This window comes from Eumetopias jubatus, unplaced genomic scaffold (assembly GCF_037043125.1).
Source record: "Eumetopias jubatus isolate StellerSeaLion01/CBP00866 unplaced genomic scaffold, mEumJub1_p1.0 scaffold_14, whole genome shotgun sequence".
In the NCBI taxonomy this organism is placed as follows: Eukaryota; Metazoa; Chordata; class Mammalia; order Carnivora; family Otariidae; genus Eumetopias; species Eumetopias jubatus.
In genome coordinates this window covers 66,185,760-66,208,675 of record NW_028274820.1, presented here as the reverse complement: position 1 = coordinate 66,208,675, position 22,916 = coordinate 66,185,760, and the positions used below count along the sequence as shown (strand labels likewise).

General features: G+C 41.8%; 1 protein-coding gene across 2 annotated transcripts in view; it reads right to left on the bottom strand.

The window, feature by feature from the left end:
* The window catches only part of NPSR1 (neuropeptide S receptor 1), a 155,348-nt gene extending 140,900 nt beyond the window's left edge, over window positions 1-14,448 (bottom strand). For both annotated transcript variants that reach the window (XM_088018421.1, XM_088018422.1), the window contains exon 1: window positions 14,293-14,448. In XM_088018421.1, coding sequence (XP_087874547.1) covers window positions 14,293-14,448 — 156 coding nt within the window. The remainder of the gene's footprint in view (window positions 1-14,292) is intronic.
* Window positions 14,449-22,916: the final 8,468 nt, after the last annotated feature.

Below are 22,916 nucleotides of genomic sequence, written 5' to 3'. Positions count from 1 at the left end.
GGTAGGGGTTCACTTTTTACATGTAGCTATCTACTTGTTCCAGCACTATTTTTGCTTCTTTCATTGAATTTTACTTTTGTCAAAAATTAATTGACCATATATGTGTGGGCCTATTTCTTTTCCATTTCTGTACGTTTAGCGTTCCCTCAATACCTCACTGTAACTTTACAGTAAGTCTGTAAGTCACCTCCCTTTCTTCTTTTTCAGAATTATTATGGCTGTTCAATTTCCTTTGCCTTTTCATCGACATTGTGGGATCACCTTATCAATTTTAACCCCCATGTCATCTTCCTTCTCTGCCTCAGCCAACCCTCTCTGATTCCCCAAAACCTTCATGACCTGACATATGTACTTCCTTTCCACTCTCGGACAAGACAATCCTCACCTGAGCACCAACACCTCTCCTTCGGGCATCAGAACTGACTCTCCTTTCCCAGGGTCCCCTCCCTGAAACCCATCCGGGACCCTGCAGCCTGATTAAGCTCTCTAAAATCAGTTTTCACTGTTAACATTTTTGTTAATAAAACTTTAAAGATCTTCTTGCCTGTAAGAAAAAAATCCATATTGTTTAGTCTAATGATCCCCTTGGGTCTTTTTACCTAACTCTAGTTTTTTTAAGATTTTATTTATTTATTTGACAGAGAGAGAGAGAGAAATGGAGCGCGTGCATGAGTGGGGGAGGGGCAGAAGGAGAGGGAGAAGCAGGCTCCCCGCTGAGCACAGAGCCTGATGCTGGCTCCATCTCAGGACCCTGAGATCATGACCTGAGCCCAAACCAAGAGTCAGACACATAACCATCTGAGCAACCCAGGCACCCCTCTTCCCTTTTCTAAGTGACTATATGCTTTTCCCTTATAATTATTGACTAAATGTCTGGTTCCCCATTAGACAGAGCTGTCTGAAGGCAAGGTACCTGTTTCCTCCATCTCTGAACCCCCAGTGCCTAAAGTAATACTCGGTCAAGCCAATCTGTGATTCTCAAATTGATAGGGTAAAAGGGTATGTAAAATATGGGGAGGGAAAGAATATAGTTTATTTTTTTATTTTTTTAAAATTTATTTATTTATTTAAGTAATCTCTACCTCCAACGTGGGGCTTGAACTCATGACCCTGAGATCGAGAGTCACATGCTCTACCAACTGAGCCAGCCAGGGGCCCCAAGAATATAGTTTAAAAAAATTATATTCTGCATTACTACAATTATACTTTGACTTATTTTTAGACATCATATTTATATTTTAAACTTAAACTGAGTGAGAAATATTTATGTTTATCTATAGGTATTAAGAATTTAAAAGGCTGAAGTCACGTTAGTAATATTTGTTGAATTAAAGCATTAGTTTACTAGCCCATCAAGACAGTGATACATCCTTCCTGGTTTCCTAGTACCTAGTATAAGGTCTTCTCCTGAGAAAGCAGCTATAGTCTCACTGCTCACAAGACAGACACATTTTCTGCTTACAGTGTCCAGAGGCAGCAGACAGGAATTATGTGGCTGCTTGATTGAAATTCTGGTAGACAGGGCTGAATCATTCACCCCATTGCAGCAGGTCCTATTGTCCACAGATGGTGCCCTTTGCCCTCTGTACCTTGCAGAAGATCTCTATAGGTGAACTTCTATAATCAGGTGTCAGAACACATAAATGGAGACCAGGGATGTGAATGTTAACATTGTGCCTTTCCCAATACCTGCCTGATGTCTTGGGGTTCACAGGTGGATGGTTTCCAGGCCTTAGATGTGGAACCAGGGCTGACACCATGGAAAGGAGTATCATCAGACTTTGGACGTTAATTGCTTCAGGTCTAAAGATCTGTTTACACAGCCTCTCCTGCTATATGGCCTTGCTGTGGTGTTGAGAATTCCCCTAAATCACGGTACCTTTAAAATCCAATCCCAATGGCTTGCAGAATAAGGATTAAGATTCCATCCACTCTAATATGTTCACATTAATTTATTGAGACCTTAGGAATAAACTTGTGACACAGACTCTTTCTTGATATGCTCTTTCACTCCACAAAATATTTATTGACCATTTACCTACTCTGTGTCAGACACGATGCTATGGAAGTGGGATCTAGAGTTACCCTTCCGTGACTGAAGTCTAGTATGTGTGCATGTATGTGTGCGTGCGTGTGTATTCATGTGTATATGTCATGTAACATATTGGGGTCATGAACATATTTAGGCCAGGCTGAAGAACTTAGGTTTCATCCTGTAGAAGGTGAAAATCAGGCCAAGCTTTAAAGCGATACACTATGTTCCCCACACTGGGGATGTTCAGTGAAGCTACATTTCCCCTGCCCATCACCTAATAAATTCTTGCCAATGGAATCGAGTTGAAGTCATATACCAGTTCAGGCCGAAGCAGGTAAGATAAGGCCAAAGCCTTCTTCCTTGGAAATAATTTTGTTCTAGAAGGCAGAGTTACAAGTTGACCTGCTTGCAACTGGGATAATTGAGAGAAATAACTTTTGATATGCTAAACCACCAATATTCAGGGTTTAGATATCTTTTATTTTTTATTGTTATGTTAATCACCATACATTACATCATTGGTTCTTGATGTAGTGTCCCATGATTCATTGTTTGTGCATAACACCCAGTGCTCCACGCAGGATGTGCCCTCTTTAATACTCATCAACAGGCTAACCCATCCCCCCATCCTCCTCCCCTCTAGAACCCTCCGTTTGTTTTTCAGAGTCCATCATCTCTCCTGGTTCGTCTCCCCCTCCAATTTACTCCCCTTCATTCTTCCCCTCCTGCTATCTTCTTCTTTTTCTTTTTTCTTAACATATGTTGCATTATTTGTTTCAGAAGTACAGATCTGTGATTCAACAGTCTTGCACAATTCACAGCGCTCACCATAGCACATCCCCTCCCAATCTCTATCACCCAGCCAGCCCATCCCTCCCACACCCCCACCACTCCAGCAACACTCAGTTTCTTTCCTGAGTTTAAGAATTCCTCATATTCCATCATATGATACATGTCTTTCTCTGATTGACTTATTTCACTCAGCATAACACCCTCCAGTTCCATCCACGTCGTTGCAAATGGCAAGATCTCATTCCTTTTGATGGCTGCATAATATTCCATTGTGTATATATACCACCTCTTCTTTATCCATTCATCTGTCGATGGGCATCTTGGCTCTTTCCACAGTTTGGCTATGGTGGACATTGCTGCTATAAACATTGGGGTACACGTACCCCTTCGGATCCCTACATTTGTATCTTTGGGGTAAATACCCAGTAGTGCAATTGCTGGATCGAATGGTAGCTCTAATTTCAACTGTTTGAGGAACCTCCATACTGTTTTCCAGAGTGGTTGCACCAGCTTGCATTCCCACCAACAGTGTAGGAGGGTTCCCCTTTCTCCACATCCCCGCCAACATCTGTTGTTCCCTGACTTGTTAATTTTAGCCATTCTGACGGATGTGAGGTGGTATCTCATTGAGGTTTTGATTTGGATTTCCCTGATGCCAAGCGATGTTGAGCACTTTTTCATGTGCCTGTTGGCCATCTGGATGTCTTCTTTGGAGAAATGTCTGTTCATGTCTTCTGCCCATTTCTTGATTGGATTATTTGTTCTTTGGGTGTTGAGTTTGATAAGTTCTTTATAGATTTTGGATACTAGCCCTTTATCTGATATGTCATTTGCAAATATTTTCTCCCATTCTGTCGGTTGTCTTTTGGTTTTGTGGACTGTTTCTTTTGCTGTGCAGAAGCTTTTTATCTTGATGAAATCCCAATAGTTCATTTTTGCCCTGGCTTCCCGTGCCTTTGGCGATGTTTCTAGGAAGAAGTTACTGCAGCTAAGGTCGAAAAGGTTGCTACCTGTGTTCTCCTTTAGGATTTGGATGGACTCCTGTCTCACGTTTAGGTCTTTCAACCATTTGGAGACTATTTTTGTGTGTGGTGTAAGGAAATGGTCCAGTTTCATTCTTCTGCATGTGGCTGTCCAATTTTCCCAACACCATTTGTTGAAGAGACTGTCTTTTTGCCATTGGACATTCTTTCCTGCTTTGTCAAAAATAAGTTGACCATAGAGTTGAGGGTCCATTTCTGGGCTCTCGATTCTGTTCCATTGATCTATGTGTCTGTTTTTGTGCCAGTACCATACTGTCTTGATGATGACAGATTTGTAATAGAGCTGGAAGTCCGGAATTGTGATGCCGCCAGCTTTGCTTTTCTTTTTCAGTATTCCTCTGGCTATTCTGGGTCTCTTCTGGTTCCATACAAATTTTAGGATTATTTGTTCCATTTCTTTGAAAAAAGTGGATGGTATTTTGATGGGGATTGCATTGAATGTGTAGATTGCTCTAGGTAGCATTGACATCTTCACAATGTTGATTCTCCCAATCCATGAGCATGGAACGTTTTTCCATTTCTTTGTGTCTTCTTCAATTTCTTTCATGAGTATTTTATAGTTTTCTGAGTACAGATCCTTTGCCTCTTTGGTTAGATTTATTCCTAGGTATCTAATGGTTTTGGGTGCAATTGTAAATGGGATCGACTCCTTGATTTGTCTCTCTTCTGTCTTGTTGGTGTATAGGAATGCCACTGATTTCTGTGCATTGATTTTATATCCTGCTACTTGACTGAATTCCTGTATGAGTTCTAGCAGTTTGGGGGTGGAGTCTTTTGGGTGTTCCACATACAGTATCATATCATCTGCAAAGAGTGAGAGTTTGACTTCCTCTTTGCCGATTTGGATGCCTTTGAGTTCTTTTTGTTGTCTGATGGCTGTGGCTAGGACTTCTAATACTATGTTGAATAGCAGTGGTGAGAGTGGACATCCCTGCCGCGTTCCTGACCTTAGGGGGAAAGCTCTCAGCTTTTCCCCATTGAGAATGATATTCGCTGTAGATTTTTCATAGATGGCTTTTATGATATTGAGGCATGTACCCTCTATCCCTATACTCTGAAGAGTTTTGATCAAGAAAGGATGCTGTACTTTGTCAAATGCTTTTTTTGCATCTATTGAGAGAATCATATGATTCTTGTTCTTTCTTTTGTTAATGTATTGTATCACGTTGATTGATTTGCGGATGTTGAACCAGCCTTGCAGCCCAGGGATAAATCCCACTTGGTCATGGTGAATAATCCTTTTAATGTACTGTTGGATCCTATTGGCTAGTATTTTGGTGAGAATTTTTGCATCCATGTTCATCAAGGATATTGGTCTGTAATTCTCCTTTTTGATGGGGTCTTTGTCTGGTTTGGGGATCAAGGTAATGCTGGCCTCATAAAATGAATTTGGAAGTTTTCCTTCCATTTCTATTTTTTGGAACAGTTTCAGGAGAATAGGTATTAATTCTTCTTTAAATGTCTGATAGAATTCCCCTGGGAAGCCATCTGGCCCTGGGCTTTTGTTTGTTGGGAGATTTTGGATGACTGCTTCCATTTCCTTAGTGGTTATAGGTCTGTTCAGGTTTTCTATTTCTTCCTGGTTCAATTTTGGTAGTTGATACATCTCTAGGAATGCACCCATTTCTTCCAGGTTATCTAATTTGCTGGCATAGAGTTGCTCATAATATGTTCTTAGAATTGTTTGTATTTCTTTGGTGTTGGTTGTGATCTCTCCTCTTTCCTTCATGATTTTGTTGATTTGGGTCATTTCTCTTTTCTTTTGGATAAGTCTGGCCAGGGGTTTATCAATCTTGTTAATTCTTTCAAAGAACCAACTCCTAGTTTTGTTGATCTGTTCTACTGTTCTTTTGGTTTCTAGTTCATTGATTTCTGCTCTGATCTTTATTATTTCTCTTCTCCGGCTGGGTTTAGGCTTTATTTGCTGTTCTTTCTCCAGCTCCTTTAGGTGTAGGGTTAGGTTGTGTATTTGAGACCTTTCTTGTTTCTTGAGAAAGGCTTGTATTGCTATATACTTTCCTCTCGGGACTGCCTTTGCTGTATCCCAAAGATTTTGAACAGTTGTGTTTTCATTTTCATTGGTTTCCATGAATTTTTTAATTTCTTCTTTAATTTCCTGGTTGACCCATTCATTCTTTAGTAGGATGTTCTTTAGCCTCCATGTACTTGAGTTCTTTCCGACTTTCCTCTTGTGATTGAGTTCTAGTTTCAAAGCATTGTGGTCTGAAAATATGCAGGGAATAATCCCAATCTTTTGGTACCAGTTGAGACCTGATTTGTGACCTAGGATGTGATCAATTCTACAGTATGTTCCATGGGCACTAGAGAAGAATGTGTATTCTGTTGCTTTGGGATGGAATGTTCTGAATATGTCTGTGAAGTTCATTTGGTCCAGTGTGTCATTTAAAGTCTTTATTTCCTTGTTGATCTTTTGCTTAGATGATCTGTCCATTTCAGTCAGGGGGGTGTTAAAGTCCCGCACTATTATTGTATTGTTGTCAATGTGTTTCTTTGCTTTTGTTATGAATTGCCTTATATAATTGGCTGCTCCCATGTTAGGGGCATAGATATTTACAATTGTTAGATCTTCTTGTTCGATAGACCCTTTGGTAGGATATAGTGTCCTTCCTCATCTCTTATTACAGTCTTTGTTTTAAAATCTAATTTGTCTGATATAAGGATTGCCACCCCAGCTTTCTTTTGGTGTCCATTAGCATGGTAAATGGTTTTCCACCCCCTCACTTTCAATCTGGGGGTGACTTTGGGTCTAAAATGAGTCCCTTGCAGACAGAATATCAATGGGTCTTGTTTTTTAATCCAATCTGATAGCCTGTGACTTTTGATTGGGGCATTTAGCCCATTTACATTCAGGGTAACTATTGAAAGGTATGAATTTAGTGCCATTGCATTGCCTGTAAGGTGACGGTTACTGGATATTGTCCGTGTTCCTTTCTGATCTATGCTGCTTTTAGGCTCTCTCTTTGCTTAGAGGACCCCTTTCAATATTTCTTGTAGGGCTGGTTTTGTGTTTGCAAATTCCTTTAGTTTTTGTTTGTCCTGGAAGCTTTTTAGTTCTCCTTCAATTTTCAGTGAGAGCCTAGCTGGATATAGTATTCTTGGCTGCATATTTTTCTCGTTTAGTGCTCTGAAGATATCATGCCAGTCCTTTCTGGCCTGTCAGGTCTCTGTGGATAGGTCTGTTGCCAATCTAATATTTCTACCATTGTAGGTTACATATCTCTTCTCCCGAGCTGCTTTCAGGATTTTCTCTTTGTCTCTGAGACTTGTAAGTTTTACTATTAGATGTCGGGGTGTTGACCTATTTTTATTGATTTTGAGAGGGATTCTCTGTGCCTCCTGGATTTTGATGCCTGTTTCCTTCCTCACATTAAGGAAGTTCTCTGCTATTATTTGCTCCAATATACCTTCTGCCCCTCTCTCTCTTTCTTCTTCTTCTGGGATCCCAATTATTCTAATGTTGTTTCATCTTATGGTATCGCTTAATCTCGAATTCTGCCCTCGTGATCCTGTAGTTGTTTCTCTCTCTTTTTCTCAGCCTCTTTATTTTCCATCATTTGGTCTTCTATATCGCTGATTCTCTCTTCTGCCTCATTTATCCCAGCAGTTAAGTGCCCCCATTTTTTATTGCACCTCAGGGTTTAGTTTTTACTGTTGCAGAACCTACCTTATCCTGCCTAAAATCAGCCGTAGAATCTTATTTCTTTTTTCTTCTTTCTCTTTTTGTTTCTATTTTATTAGGAAGTTCACACCTTTAACTTTTCTCTGATTTCTTGTTCACATCTGGTTAAAAAATAAGAATGCTATTTTAGAGCCTGCTAGAGCTGATGGTAGGTCAAATGAAATCATGTGACAGTGTTATGGTGTTGACAGTAAAGGGCTGACAAGTGTAAGGGACCCATCATTTTTAGGCGGTCAGCAATATTGCCTGTTAGGAGAAAAAAAAGAAAAAAAAAAAGAAAAAAAAAGAAAAAAAGAAAAGAACCCTGATGATTACTTCTTAATGATTTCATCATGAGTGTGCGTGGTTTTGCCATCTTGTGGCCCAGAAGATCTCTTTGCCACAGTAGAAGCCCATCCTTTCTTCCGTTGGATAGGGCATAATTTCCCATCTCTGTAAATAGCCCTTCTTGTAGTGGTCCATTAAGCTTGCATAGATAAAAATTAGACATTATATCAAGATGATAAAGTAAGAAATGGAATCTTCTCTTACTCTACATTTTTCATGGTCTAATTGAAAGAAGAGCAACAGCTCAATTCACCACCACTGGGTGAGGACTTAATGTATATTAGAACTGTCCCAAAGAGCTTCAACGGCAGTGATATCCTTCAGAATATTCAGAAGTATAGATAATGGTGGCTCCTCAACTTTCAGGAAGTAGCTTTAGTAAAGAGTGAAACAATTAGTTCCTGGGGATCCAACATCTAACAATTATTGAACACTTTAGGCCCTTCACCATTCTTAAAAGCTTCACAAGAATTCCATTACTTAACTCGTCACAAGAACCCTCCGGAGGACATTTAATTATTAGTGTCATTTGTTGGATATGGAAGCCATGGCAGAGGTAGAAGGGAACTGCTCAAAGTCGCACAGTTAGATAGCGGTGGCACTGGGACCTGACCCCAGCACTCTGGTTATAGAGGCCATGCCTCACTAAAATGATGGGGAAGTTTCGAGAGCCTGAGTTTACCTGTGGATGACTAAGCTACTTCTGCCATCAGGTGGGCTGAGCGGTCCAGAGAAAAGCTAAGTTCAGTTATAGAACAATGATATGACATTTCTTGACACTTGAGTACATGGCTCCACACATTCTTACCCACTGTATCAACAGGAAGTTATTTCAAGGAGGACAGGGTGACATTTTGAAGCATAAATGGATGTGGGCCTTCCTACTCTTTGATAAATCCTTCCCAGCTCAGGCAGCCGGAGAGCTCTGCCGCATCTGCCCTCAGGGTATAATCTTTAGCAATGTAGGCAGCGAGAAACAAGTGAGTGTCAGGCTTTCAAAAATAAATAAATAAATAAAAGCCTCACGGAGGGTATCTTAACTACCTCGAAAAGAAATGGCTTTTTTTTTTTTTTTCCTGGCAAGAGGAGTGTCTTTTTGAGCATTCAGAGCAGAAAGCTTGGAATAAGAAATTTGGAAGAATACAGTGCAGCCAGTTTCCCCTTGATAAAGAAAGGTTGAGGGAGCCGGCAGATAGAATGGTTCAACAGTGATACAGAATGTGAAGAAGCGTAGACACTGATGAGAGGATATCGTATTTCCCCTTCCAAAGGCTTGCACCAAAAAAAGGAAGAGATAACATCCACTGAGTTTGAGAGCACAGTACTAAAAGGGGGCTGAAGTCCACTTACTGCATAGGAGCGAGGGAATGGCAGGTTCCCCATCTATCATGAGGCGGGAGTGGTACAGATATGGTCGCCATGTGGGTAGAGAGAGCACTAGAGACAACGCCGCTGTTTCCCACAGCCCAGAGCTGGGAGGGAGGCAGGTGAACTTTTCATTCCTAGTAAGGACAAACAAATTTGGCTGCGATTGAGAGGGAAAGAGGGAGATGTGAACACCCGTGTGCCTGAAAGAAATGTGACAAAAATACTCTGCCTCAGGAAACAGTGTGGTCCTGACCTGGGCCAGACAGGGATCCACACAAGGGTCTGGAACAGGGAAAACCGCTTTTGAAAGCCAGACAGCACTTTTCAAGCTGACACCAACTTGCCCAGGTCTCTCCCCAGGTTGGACCCCCTCCCTTACCCCCATCACACACATGTGAACACACTATAGAGGCACCATCCCTAGAGCTTAGACACCTTCCTTGAGTCAGAAAATGGGAAAACCCTTCATAGGCTGAAAAACTGTAATTCTGAGTTCACTCGGAATTAACTAAGATTATGTTTCCTGCCCTGAGATGTACTAGTACTGCAAAGAGAAATTTAGTTGAGCAAGTTTTCCTTTCTCACAAACTACAGTGCATAGCTTGGGAATTGTCTGACGCCCCCGTAGAGCCAACCAGTAATATCTGTGCCTTTCTCAATGACACAAAGTCAAACTGGCCATGATAGAGCTTACCCAGTAAGGGAATGGAAAGTGGAGTGCTCGGTCAGCACAGCACAAACAGGTAGTAAATAGCAGACCTTTAATAACTATTTAACTGAGCAAAACTAGTAGTCATTTCCTTATAAACAGCCACATACTCAACCATATGAATGTACTGAAAATGAACATACCGAGCGAAACTATGTAGAAGACATAAACAAATGCATGATGTGAATGCCAGGCCCTTGTTGTAATCTGCAGGAGATAACATGGGGAGGTCAGGGACCTCAGGAAGTAGATCAAGTTCTTAGAAATGAGTTGTCAACCAAAATATACTGAAAACAAGCAAGTCTACATAAGCTTTCTCAATTGAGCTCCTGCTAAAGCTCCCTGTGAAATAAGCGGGACAGGAATCCAACTAGAATTTGCTTTTGTTATATTAAAGGAGGAAAGATGTGTTAAGAAAATTAATAGCAAGAGAGTAGGTAGGAGGCTACACTAACAAAGGCAAAAAAAACCCAAACTGTGTCCAATCACCCTCAAGCCCTTAGAAGCAACCATTTACATATCAACAATAGTTAGACTAATCACCTATCATTTGTAGCTTCCCACTGAAGAAGATTCAATAAAAGATCGTCATTAGGTAATATTTAGCAGTCTTGGTTCAAGTTTCTTCCTTCACCTGAGAGTAATAAAAATGAGTTCATTTGCATTATTTTATAATTTCACCAGTTTACTAATTCAGACAAGGTTCTCTCCCAGTTACTTTGAATTAATTTTCTCATCATTAAAAATTAGAGATACGGGAAACATTGCTAGCACATTCACAGGCAAAACGAAAGGCTAAAATGAAGAGTTTCGTCTTTGTCTTCCACTCGGACAGGTTCATATTCACGTCCTCCATTCACTTTCTGATTAGCAAAGTCCTATCCTCCTTGGGAATTTCTGGTAGAATTTGGTACTGGAATTTGGTACTGGAATTGAGGTGAACTGGATGGGAACTTGAAATTGGAAACTATGAAGGAAACCAGGGCTTGAGCTGGGAATCTTGAACCCAGGACCGCACAGGGTTGGTCACATGAAGCCCATGATAGAAGAAGGGGGTGGTAAACTCTCCGCTGACCTTCCTGCCTATATCCCAGGGCATGCTTAGATAACAGATCAGGTTAGAGCAGTGGAAGTGGGGGCAAGAATTTGGGGGCGGAAATGGGAGGAGGGAAAGGCACTAAGCCTGTGGAAGAGAAAGCTAACCAGATCCAGACAGGGATGTCTTATTTCCTGCCAAGAGAGCTTTGGGGTTCAGACAAGAACTCAAGTGCTAGGCAGGAAAGACAGAAGCCCAAGCATGCAGACCGAACAAGACCTCTGAGACTAGTAAGGCTACAACATGGTTGGGTACGGTTTCCCAGGGCTAAATCGGATACTAGGTACTAGTCTATGGCACCACAACTAATTCTATACCCCACCCACTGGAATCCATAACTTACTTTGGTCACGTTGTCTTGGAAATGGGATAAGGATGATTTGAATGTTCATGCAGAGAAGGACCTTGCTTGGCAAGTGCAGTGGGTAGAGAGACAAGGCAGGGCAGGGGCTGCCCTGTGGAGTCATGGTTAACAAGACCCCCACCTCCATCACTGAGAAAGCAAGCTTTCTGACAAAATACTGGCAGTTGACAGAGACAGAACACCACACTTCATTAATGTAGTAAATGTTTATTGAGTATGCCTAGCATGGTGCTGGCTTCTGGAGAGAATACGAAACAAAAATCATTCAAGGGGCTTAATGGCTATTATACATCTTCTGGACACATATTGAAATAGCAGTTGAAGACAGGTGGATTAAGTGGCAAGAAGGCAGGTACACTCAAAGGAGAGATGAGTCAAGGGTGGGGGGGCTTCATGGAAGAAGCAATTCAAGAGGAGACTTCAGAGTGGGTGGAATTTAGATCAATGCAGATGAAGGCGGAAGGCAATTCCAGATGGAAAAACGCACCACAGTGTGTGAGAATGAAATGCGATACGTCACAGAAGTCATTTAGAACGATTCCTGGCACCAAGAAAGCCTACAGCAAATGAGATGTTAGGCTATTGTTGTTGCTATTAATTCTGCTACTTTTACTGTTGACACGATTTTTATTTTTATGATATTTTTACTGCTTTTGGTAAAGAACAGGGATTAAAAGGACACATTTGGGAGATAGTAAAGAGCAGTTCAGACTTTCTTCTTGAGAAGTATGTGCAATAAAAGTCTCACAGTGAACAAGGGTTTGCATCAGAATTGTTTCTGGATCCACAGTGTAACAGAAGTGCCCTGTTCCAAGAGGACCATGGGAAAAAGTTACCCTGAAACATTGAAGCTCGGTGCCCGCAAACACCACAGACGGCCTTGTAACTACACATCACTGTGCTTTAGTCAATGATTGCGTGGGTCAAAAAATGAAATGGAACATCCTAAGCTCCTGGACAAACAGTCCCTCTCTTTTATCTCCTTTTCTTGTCCAGTGGTCTAGTTGTTTGAGGGCAAACATGAGTAGGCATGAGACAGAAAATGATGTGATTCTCTTTAGTACCTAGAGAGGATGTTGCTAGGACAGAATGAAACACTAGTAGAGAACAAGCAGGGGTTTGTCTGAACATTCAAAATACCCCTTAGGAGCTGTATTCAAAAAAGGGCAAAAGAGATTTCAGTGGAGAGTGATTATCGCTTGCGTCTCAGAACGACTGCCTTATTGCCGATTAGTATCCCTTTTGCAATGGCCATTCTCTCTTCGTTCCGTTTGCTGCCAGGTTTTATAACTATCAAAGAGGCTGCAGAGGCAGTGTCCCTGAGAAAGAGTGGTGTGTTCCCTGGGTACACAAAGCCTGCTTCTCCAACACAGACTCTCTAGATCCACAAGCTGATTCCATAGAGAGGATGTACCCAGTCAAAGGTAAATGGCAACCAACTCCAATTTCAGTGTCTATTTTCTGTCATGGAGCTGGGCAGCGGGGCTGTGCGTGTGCATGCATCAGGAGGTGGTTCTGAGGGACTGGGTCCCGTGGAGCCAGCCTAAGTGACTTGTTCAGCCTCTGCTTTGCTGTTTTGTCTCTTGGCTTTTGAGGAAGGCTAGGCTGCCTCCCAGGATTGCTCCCTGCTGAAAGTTTTATTCTGAGTGTTTGCAAAGAAGCAAAGCTCTAGTAAAGAGGTAGATGTTACAGTAATTCTACTTTGTGGAGTAAAAACCAAATCATTTCAAGAACACCCAGAGGATTAAACAAACAAACAAACAAACAAAAACAGCTTGAATTTTTCTTGAAGTCTTTTCCTTGCTGGTCTAAAAGACCAGTCTGAGGGGCGCCTGGGTGGCTCAGTCATTAAGCATCTGCCTTCTGCTCAGGTCATGATCCCAGCGTCCTGGGATCGAGCCCCGCATCGGGCTCCATGGGAAGCCTGCTTCTCCCTCTCACACTCCCTCTGCTTGTGTTCCCTCTCTCGCTGTGTCTCTGTCAAATAAATAAATAAAATCTTTAAAAAAAAAAAAAGACCAGTCTGAGACCTGGGAATTATTGCCACGACTTAACGCACCTCCAGGCAGCGTGTGAAATATCCTGACATGCCTGCATTCTGATGCAAGAGGCAGAGAACTTGTTTTCCAGATGCCTGGTTTGTTTCTGACTACAGTCTTGTAGAAGAGGGAACAGTATTAGCCTAATGAGGATCGTTTCCTCAGGGTGACCCCTGGATGTTTTGAAGGTGAAATTCACCAAAGTCTGATTTACTCATTTGTTCTAGGAAGCAACTTGTTGCAAACTGTGGCACCACAAACAACAGTCAAAGAATCTATTGCTCACTGACGTTCAAAGCACAGGATCAAAAAAAAAAAAGTGTGGTCTTTCCTTCCTTACTGCTATGTTTCTCCTTGCACCAGGCACTGTCCTGGGGGATGTGGGCTCTCCACACTTATGATGTTCCTTGCAAAAAACTGACAGCAATAACCCCTACAGGAAACAGACAACATTTCAAGCACTATTATAGAATTAATTAGAAGTGTTTTTACCTAAGGAAAGGGGGGGAAACAAACAAACAAACAAAATCATCCATTCTGCAGCCTCTTGGTTAAATGCTACTCAAGATTCACACGTTTTCAGCAGCAGCAGAAGAAAAAGACCAGTATTCATAAGAAACTACAGTATAGGTCCTTGCACAGTATGAAAAACTCCTTGATTTAGCTCATCAGGTTTTTTTTTTTTCTGTTATTCTTTTAGTTAAAGAAAACAAACTATACCCATTCACGGTATTGGCAATGATAGTTTAGCTGGGTCTCTTAAATTCCACTTGTCTCATTATTTAAAATCCTTTTCAGAGTGGAAAGCAGGAAACGTACCTTAAAGGAGTAGTAGAAGGAGCCCCACTCCTCCCCTTCCACCACTTCCGTGAAAGTCACCGTTTCCGTGCAGAGGACTGGGGAAGCATCCAGGGTCTGTGTGGTCCCGCTGGAAGCGTCGGAGTCCGGGCCGCGCTCTGTGAGGTTGGCTGGCATGGCTCAGGTGGACTCGAGCCTGGCTGTCCCGGCGCCGGCGGCCCAGGAAGAGTCCAGCTCCCCTCTGAGCGCTGCAGCTCTGCACCTGCTCTGCCTCCCAAGGCTTCTGCCTGGAGCTCGGCTCAGCAGAGGCACGGAGCCCTCCCGGAGCCCACCTCCCTGAAGAGCTCTGCCTGATGCCTGCGAGGATCCATGTGCTGCTCTCTCCTCTCCTCAGCAGTTATGATCTAGGAGCCGGCACAGCCTCTTCACCCCACCGTCCCGCCCAGGCCCGGGGCCTCAACACAGAGCCCGTGGGAGCCCCCCCCCCCCCGCCGCCGCCGCACGCCAAAAGCGATCCATATGGCTCCAGAGACAGGACTTCCTGCCCAGCTAGGCTTTCCCTAACTTCCAGAATGGACCCCCACTTCTGCTCCAGCTTCAACAATACAGGAACTTGGACTCAACAGCAGACTGATTAATTCAGGTCATGTTGGCTCTTCCGATATCAGATCATAATTATGCATTTGCTTTGGCTGAGCTTGCCTTCTGACTTACAATACTCACCTAGCCACTTACTTAGTAGCCTGTACATTATTTCAGTAAACATGAGGAAATAGCATATTTGTATTTCACACCGTGGTTTACTCTAGATTTTCACAGGGCACTTCTCAGAAAAGCCTGAGGTCTGTGTTTACCAATAAGCTATGACCTTTGTGTAGTGACTGGGAGTGGTGCCTGGTAAATACTCTTATCAGCTTGATGTTCTTTCATTTCCTATCCAAGCAACTCTGTGAGGTAGGCAGGGGATGTATCTTTATGTTCTCATTTTACCCTAGAAAAGACTGGCTGTCAGAGCTGAAATGACTTGCTCAAGATCCCACAACTGGTGATGGAAATGAGGTAATAACTCATCTCTTCAGAAATTGCTGGACAGCAGTGCCTTGACATTAACATATATTGATTTGCATCACATTTCAAAAGCCTATTGAGGCATGAAGTTAACACGAGTAAGGGTGAACGGCCAGGTGTAAAACAACAGAACTAGGCTGCTTGTATTGCAACCAAGCATAACTACCTGATTACTTACATGGAAAGTGCTCCAAATGTGTGCAGCCATTGGTTCATGACACCTGGTGTAAGGAGTAGCAGGTTAGTGATGATCATAAAAAATGGTGGCCCACGTGAAAGTAATTGGGAAAGCTTTAGCATTATCTGCAAGCCCAGAAGAATATAGAATGCTGTAGATGAGAAGATATTAAGTCTATACTGAAGGGGCAACAAATGTTCCTGGTCTGACCTCCTGAACTCGGGCCTGACCTCCTGAACTCAGGAAGGTCCTAAAAGCTTCTGCCTAAGTGTCAGTCTTACCTTCTAGAAACTAACTAATGAGCTGCTGAAACAGAACAAGAAACATTTGAGGAAGATGCCTGCATAGGAGTCTCAGAAAGTGCCAGAAAGGGTGCCTGAGTAGCTCAGTCAGTTAACTGTTTGCCTTTGGCTCAGGTCACCATCCCGGGGTCCTGGGATCAAGCCCCCCATTAGGGCTCCCTGCTTAGCAAGGAGCCTGCTTCTCCCTCTCTCTACACCTCCCCATTGCTCCTGCTTTCTCTCTCTCTCAAATAAATAAATAAAATCTTTAAAAAAAGTGCCTCCACCTCATTATAATTTTAAAATACTCCTTGGAATATTTATCCCAACTCCTAATAAAAGGAGCCTGCTTTCCTTTGTTCAGGGAGACATGACTTTGGAAATTATTCTCCATGATTTCCTTGTTTGTACAAATAAAGTTGACTTCGTGAGGCTATGCCTCCTGGTGTTCTCTCTGCCTATAGTGTGCCAAGGAGTGGATCCCCTTTGGTCCAGTAACAAGGGGCAGCAAATAGGAGGGAGCTATCCAGAACACTGGGTACGCCATGGGTTCCAAGGGGAAAGAGTCAAAACAGGACAACCGATAGCAAAATGAGCAAAAGAAATTCTGACTGGCAATAAACATGAAAAGATGCTCAGTCATATTAAAAAATTAAGGAAAAGCAACTTAAAACAATAAGACAAAGTTTTTATCTATTGGCATAGTTAAAACTAGGGTTTCCCAAATATTGACAAGGATGGAAAGAAATGGATGTATTTTTTCAGTTCTACAAGAGTTAGTTGACACAGTCACTTGGAAGAACAATTGGCAGTATGCAGTAAAGTTAAAATTACATAATCTATGATGCATCATTCCATTTCTTAATGCTGGTAATTTTCCATCTCTATCTGGGTTATTTATGTGTATTTAATTTAGGGAAGTTCATTGCACTGCACACATAGAACGTATGTACTTGTTCATAAGTATATTTTACTTCAATAAAAATTTATAAAAAGAAATCTGTGAAAAATTTCTGGGAAAGGGCAGCAGCTGGTTAAGTCATAATGTGGTGAGGATGGAGAGAAAAGAGTAGATACCATAATGGACAGGGACTAGGTGGAAAGAGAACTTTCTGGTTATGTTGTTTTCTCTCTACTCATGGTCCAGATGGATCATGTTTTTGACCTGTGGCCACCCAAGAGAAACAGTTATGTGTGTGTACAAGGAGACATTGGAAAAGATGCCTTTGCAATACTGTTTAGAAATGAATCAGAAGCAACCTAAAATTCCAAGTGACAAAATCAGTGAGAAGCTCCAAACTGGAATCTATCTACAGGCTCATCAATAGTAGACCAGGTAAATAAATTTCCACATAGTCACACAATGAATTATTATACATCAGTGAGAATTAATAATTTGTAGCAAATATAACAGATTATAGATTAAACTCACAAATATAATATTAAAAATAATACTTTTTCATTTATATTAAGTATAACTATATATGTGTGTGTGTATACACACACACACACACACACACATATATATATATATATACAGAATAACACTATATCACAGTTGAAAGGAATGGTTGTAGACAAGATGACAAGCTAATATGGTATGATGACTAGTTTGATGTGTCATCTTGACTGGGGAGTGAGATGCCTTGATATTCGGCCAAACATTATTCTCAGTGTGTCTGTGAAGGTATTTCTGGATGAGATTAACTTTTCAATCTGTAGGCTGAGTAAGGCTGATTGCTCTCCTTAATGTGGGTGATCTTCATCCAATCATTTGAAGGCCTGAATAGAACAAAAAGGCTGATTCTCCCATAAATAAGAGGGAACTCCTATCTGACTGCTTTGAGTTGGAACACTGGTCTTCAAAGGCTTTGGGCTTGAACCTAAAACATTAGCTCTTCTCGAGCCTCAAGCCTGCTGGCTTTTAGACTAAAATTACACATCAGCTCCCTGGTTCTCTAGCATGCTGACTACAGATCTTGGGACTTCTCATATGGCTTCTAGGTTCTCACCTGAATTCATCCCTAGAGATTCCACAAAAATGAGAGGCATTGATGGATCCCAGGACTTAACATGAAACCATGAGACACCTGCTAGAAAGGCTTAAATGATAAAGATGGGAAATACCTTGTGTTGGTAAGGATGGGTAGGATAAAGAACTACCATACACTTCTATGGCAATGTAAATTGGTACAAGCACTTTGGAAAACTTCTTGGCAGCATTATCTAAAGCTGATCATATGTGTATTCTATGACCTAGCAGTTTCTCTACTAAGAAAATACCCAACACAAATGAAGACTTATGTTAATCAAAAAATGTAAAGATGAATAGAGCAGCTTGTTTCTAATTGCCCCTAACTTGAAACTACCTAAGTACTCATCAAGAAAAAAGTAGACAAATAAATTGTGGTGTATTCATACCATGGAAAACATACCAATGAGAATGAGTGACCTGCCACTATAGGTAAAAAATGCACAAATCTCACAGTCGTTATTTTGAGTTATAGGGAAGTTAGACACAAATGAATACACACCGTTTGATTTCATTTACATAAATTAAAAGCTAAGGATAGTGACTGGAATAGGCTAGGAGGGAGCCCCTGGGCTGCTGGTAATATTCTCTTTCTTGGTCAGGGTGACAGTTACATGAGGGTATTCCAATTATGAAAATGCTTTCAGCTAAATACACTTACCATCTCTGCGCTTTTTTGTGAGAAATTTCTGGATGTGGGTCAGAGACTGGTTGGGTCACAATGTGATGAAGGCTAAAGGTGGGAGGGGAAATCTAGAACAGGCAAGGGCCAGGTGCCATGGACAGGGATAGGCTGAGAGGAAGCTTTCTAGTTGTGCCTTTTTTTCCTGCACACATTGCCCAGGTAGATTATTGGTTGGCCCATGATTACAACAGAGCAGAAAAATGGCAGCAGCAGTCCCAGAGTCTGATCTGGGGTGATATGAGTAGGTCACAATACATGAAGATGGGTGGTCTAGTCTCTGAGTCTTTCTTCTTGCCCATCTGTGTTGGGCTGAGATCAAGGTGCTGGCCAGGATTGGGGTTTCATCAAAGCCTCAAAAGAGGCAGGATGCACTTCTAAGCTCTCTCATGCTGTTGGCAGAATTCATTTCTTTATAACTGTAGAACTCATGGCACCTGTTCCTTCAAAGCCAGTAAAGAGAGGAGAGATTCTAACAACATGGGTTCAACAGTCTTATGTAATCACATATATGTAATTGCATACATCCCATTCCCTTTGCCTCATTTTACTCAAGAGGAGGGGATTACGCAAAGGCATAAATTCCAGGAGTCAGGTATCATGGTGGCCGCTTTCAAGTCTATCCTTCATACTACCCCACGGGTTAAATGTTTATAAGTGAGGGAGGTAGCTTTTAAGAAAGAGGAAGGTAGAAAAGAGCTAAAAGTTTAAGGTGTACCAACTGGAAAAATGGATATAAAAATAAATTGTTGGAAAAAAACACTAAAGAGATGTTTTGAATTGCAAAAAAAAAAAAAAGATTTAGATAGAAGGCAGGTAAGAAACTCTCAGAAGGCATTAAGAGTGATATAAGGAAAAGAATGAGAGAAAAATAGTTAAGGAATGTGAGCAAAAGAAGTACATATGTGAACATCTGTGTAATGAGTCTCAGAGGGACATCAAAAATAAATGCAAGGGATTGGACAACAAAATTTATAAAACATTTTCATTTACAATTCTTTGGAATTCTTTGAATTTAGGAATTTAATATTCTTAGGAATATATTTAACAAAAGATGTAAAATACTTCTATAAAATATTGCTGAGAAAAATGAATGAAGACACCGAAAAATGGAGAGCTATACTAGTTCAGGGATTAGAGGATTTAGTGTGGTTAAGATGTCAATTTTTCCCAAATTGATCTGTAGATTCAATGAAATTCCAGTCACAATCAAATCAAGTTTTTTTGGTAGAAGTGGACAAACTGTTACAAAAATATGGGAGTGCAACAAACCGACACTATCCAAAGTAATCTTAAATTGAAGAATGTTGGAGGTTAAGAATTTACATAGGGCTACAGAAATCAAGATAATGTGGTAATGAAATAAGGACTGATGAATAGCGGCACCTGGGTGGCTCAGTTGGTTAAGTGTCTGACTGTGGATTTCAACTCAGACGTTGTGAGATCAAGCCCCACGTCAGGCTCCTTGCTCAGCATAGAGTCTGCTTGAGTTTCTCTCCTCTGCCTCCCCCCTGCTCCTTCTCTCTCTTTCAAATAAATACATAAAATCTAAAAAAAAAACCAAAAAACAAAGACTGATGAATAGCTCAGGACAAAACATTATATGTGCAGAAATAGACCCCCATTTATACGGATACCTGATTTTTGACAGAGGTACCAAAACAATCCAATGAGTGAAAAGTATTACCAATAAATGGTGCCAAAACACTGGATATCCACATGGAAAACAAAATGCACCTTGGCCTTTATCTCACACCATGTCCCCAAATTAATTTGGGATGGATCAAGGCTTCTATAAGCTCTTAGAAGGAAACATAGGAAAATATTTTCACAGCTGAAAATGTCAGTCCTTTAGCTTTATTACTTAGCTGTTAGCCCATAACAATGACAATCACAAACCCAGCAAGTAGTTGTGGTATAGTAGAGAAACTGGGCCTTGATGATCCAATAGTGCTGGGGGGCTGACACAAGGCAGCGCCTGCCCAATTACCTGTAGAATGACTCTATCCTGTTTTGAGAGCTCTAGCCTCTGCTAGGTATATCTTAGAGGCAGCCTAGCAATCCCCACCTTGCCACCTCCCTAACACAAACCTTAGTAAATGGCTTACTAACAGATTGCAAAAAGTGAGCTTCAAATCTCTATGTTCCTTATAGAAACTGGGAGTCCTCTCAAAGAAAGCCCTATATTTTACACGTTCAGTGCTCATCAGGGTAGAAGTTCTCAGTCCTGGCTACACACTGGAATAGCCTAGGGTGCTTTATAAAACACTAATGCGTGGATGCCAAGGTTCTGATTAGATTGTTCTGGGCATTGGGAGTGTTAAAAGCTCCCCAGGTGATTCAAATGTGCCTCCAGAGAAGAGAAACCCTGTTTTAGGAGGACAGCAATCTCTAGCGCCCAACTCCCAGTGGGAAGTTTTTGCTGCCTGCCCGTGGCATTCATTCTGGGGCTGCTGTCTTAACTAGCTCATCCTGCCAGGTCCTCAGCCCTGAGGGATGCTTCTGGTGTTCCTGGGACCCACAGTGAGCTTGACCTCATTTCTGGGCTCTACTTTCTCACGACCAAGTTTGAGCCGCTGGGCACCTGTAGCTCCGGAGAGGGAGGGAACTTTCCCTTAGCTTTCTCTTTGGATCTCCAGAGAGTTTTGCTCTCTCTTTCAGAGCACCCAGAAGTCATAGTTAATCTCCCTTTTGGAGACACTCAGACACGCAATTTGGATCCCATTTCTAAGACTTGCCTTCCTTAAAAAAAATATGCAATGAGAGCCTGAAAGGAGAATTTCCAGGTAAGGAAATGGGTAATGAAAGTACAACTAACTCTCTCCCTTAGATTTTCTCTGCCTATGGGGGTGGTTTGGTAATTCATTCTGCCTTTCCAGCCTTCGGGAGGTGAGTGTCAATTTAGTTCCTGTACCCGAGAATGTACCAGGTCTTGGAGGGAGGCATCTCAGTAAAAAGGGACCAAGGCTTGGAGATATGAAGAGAGAAATTTGCACAAACTGCTAAGAAACTGCTTTACAAGGTAATTTACTCCTCTTGTTCATGGGGCACGGTCAGGCTATGGGGCTTTGGAAGAGAAGTGGTGTCTGGGAGAGTCTTACCTTTTATTTTTCTGGTCCCTCTGTGTTCCTGGTACGTGCCCAGGGATGTGTCCTCTCCAGGTGCCCCCCTCCTGTCCTGGTATATCAGTCAAGCATTCAATTTGGAGGATGGCACCTCACATCTGCTCTCAGCCTCTTCCCTTTCTAGATGAAGGTCACCTTTCCCAGGTAACTGGCTCCCTTCTTCATCTCTTCTATGAAAACTTTGCTCAGGGCGCCTGGGTGGCTCAGTTGGTTAAGCGACTGCCTTCGGCTCAGGTCATGATCCTGGAGTCCCGGGATCGAGTCCCACATCGGGCTCCCTGCTCAGCAGGGAGTCTGCTTCTCCCTCTGACCCTCTTCCCTCTCGTGCTCTCTATCTCTCATTCTCTCTCTCTCAGATGAATAAATAAAATCTTAAAAAAAAAAAAAAAAACTTTGCTCAGAATCAGTCTCACATCAGCCACATACCCCTTGAAGTTATCTGGTAGGGGCATTTATTTCTTAAGTCACAACCTTCCTAAGATGAAAAGTGCTGCCTCTGGGCCAAGGGTTTCATCTTCAGTGAGCAGAATGATGGAGAGGCTTGGAAGGAAGATGCTCAAGGTTCCATGAATTCCCGCAACTTCCTGCTTCATACAGTTATCATGGGAACCCTGGCTATGATACTCATTTCCTTGAACAAATATATTGTTTTTCTATAATGCTTAAAGTAAAGGGTTCCTAAACTTTGGAGTAAAAACTATAAGCAAAATATTTAAAGTTGGTTCTTGTATACGTACTTTTGATGGTCAATGGGGTCCATCTCCATGGGGATGCCCTTCTGCCTCATTGCAGTTTGGAAGTCTGAAGGTTTCTCTTTAGTCCTATGTAAATGAGACAGAGAGTTTGGAGCTCCCAGATATTTCCTGACCTTCCCAGAACTCATTCATTATTTGACATTTTCACGTATTGACTGTAACCACAGAGTCAGAGTGAATCTGGATCCAAAGTTGGCTCTGCTACTTCCTTTCTGTGAGTACATGGACACCATGGAGCTTCTCTTTTGTTCTCTGTTAACAGGGATGACAGTCGTGCCTATCTACATCACTGGAGAATTAGATGAGATAGTGCTGACCCATTATGCTAATTGTCTTCCTTCTTTCCTTCTTCATTATGACTCTTTTGTGTGTATAAATTTTCCTGGGCTCTTTGTTTAGTCTCCAAATTCCTAAAGGGCAGAAGCTGCCCCTTTTTTTTGTGTGTCCTACGACCACACTGAACCTTACCTGACCCTGTGAGAAAACAGAGACATTAACCATTTCTTTGCATTCCAGAAACAAAT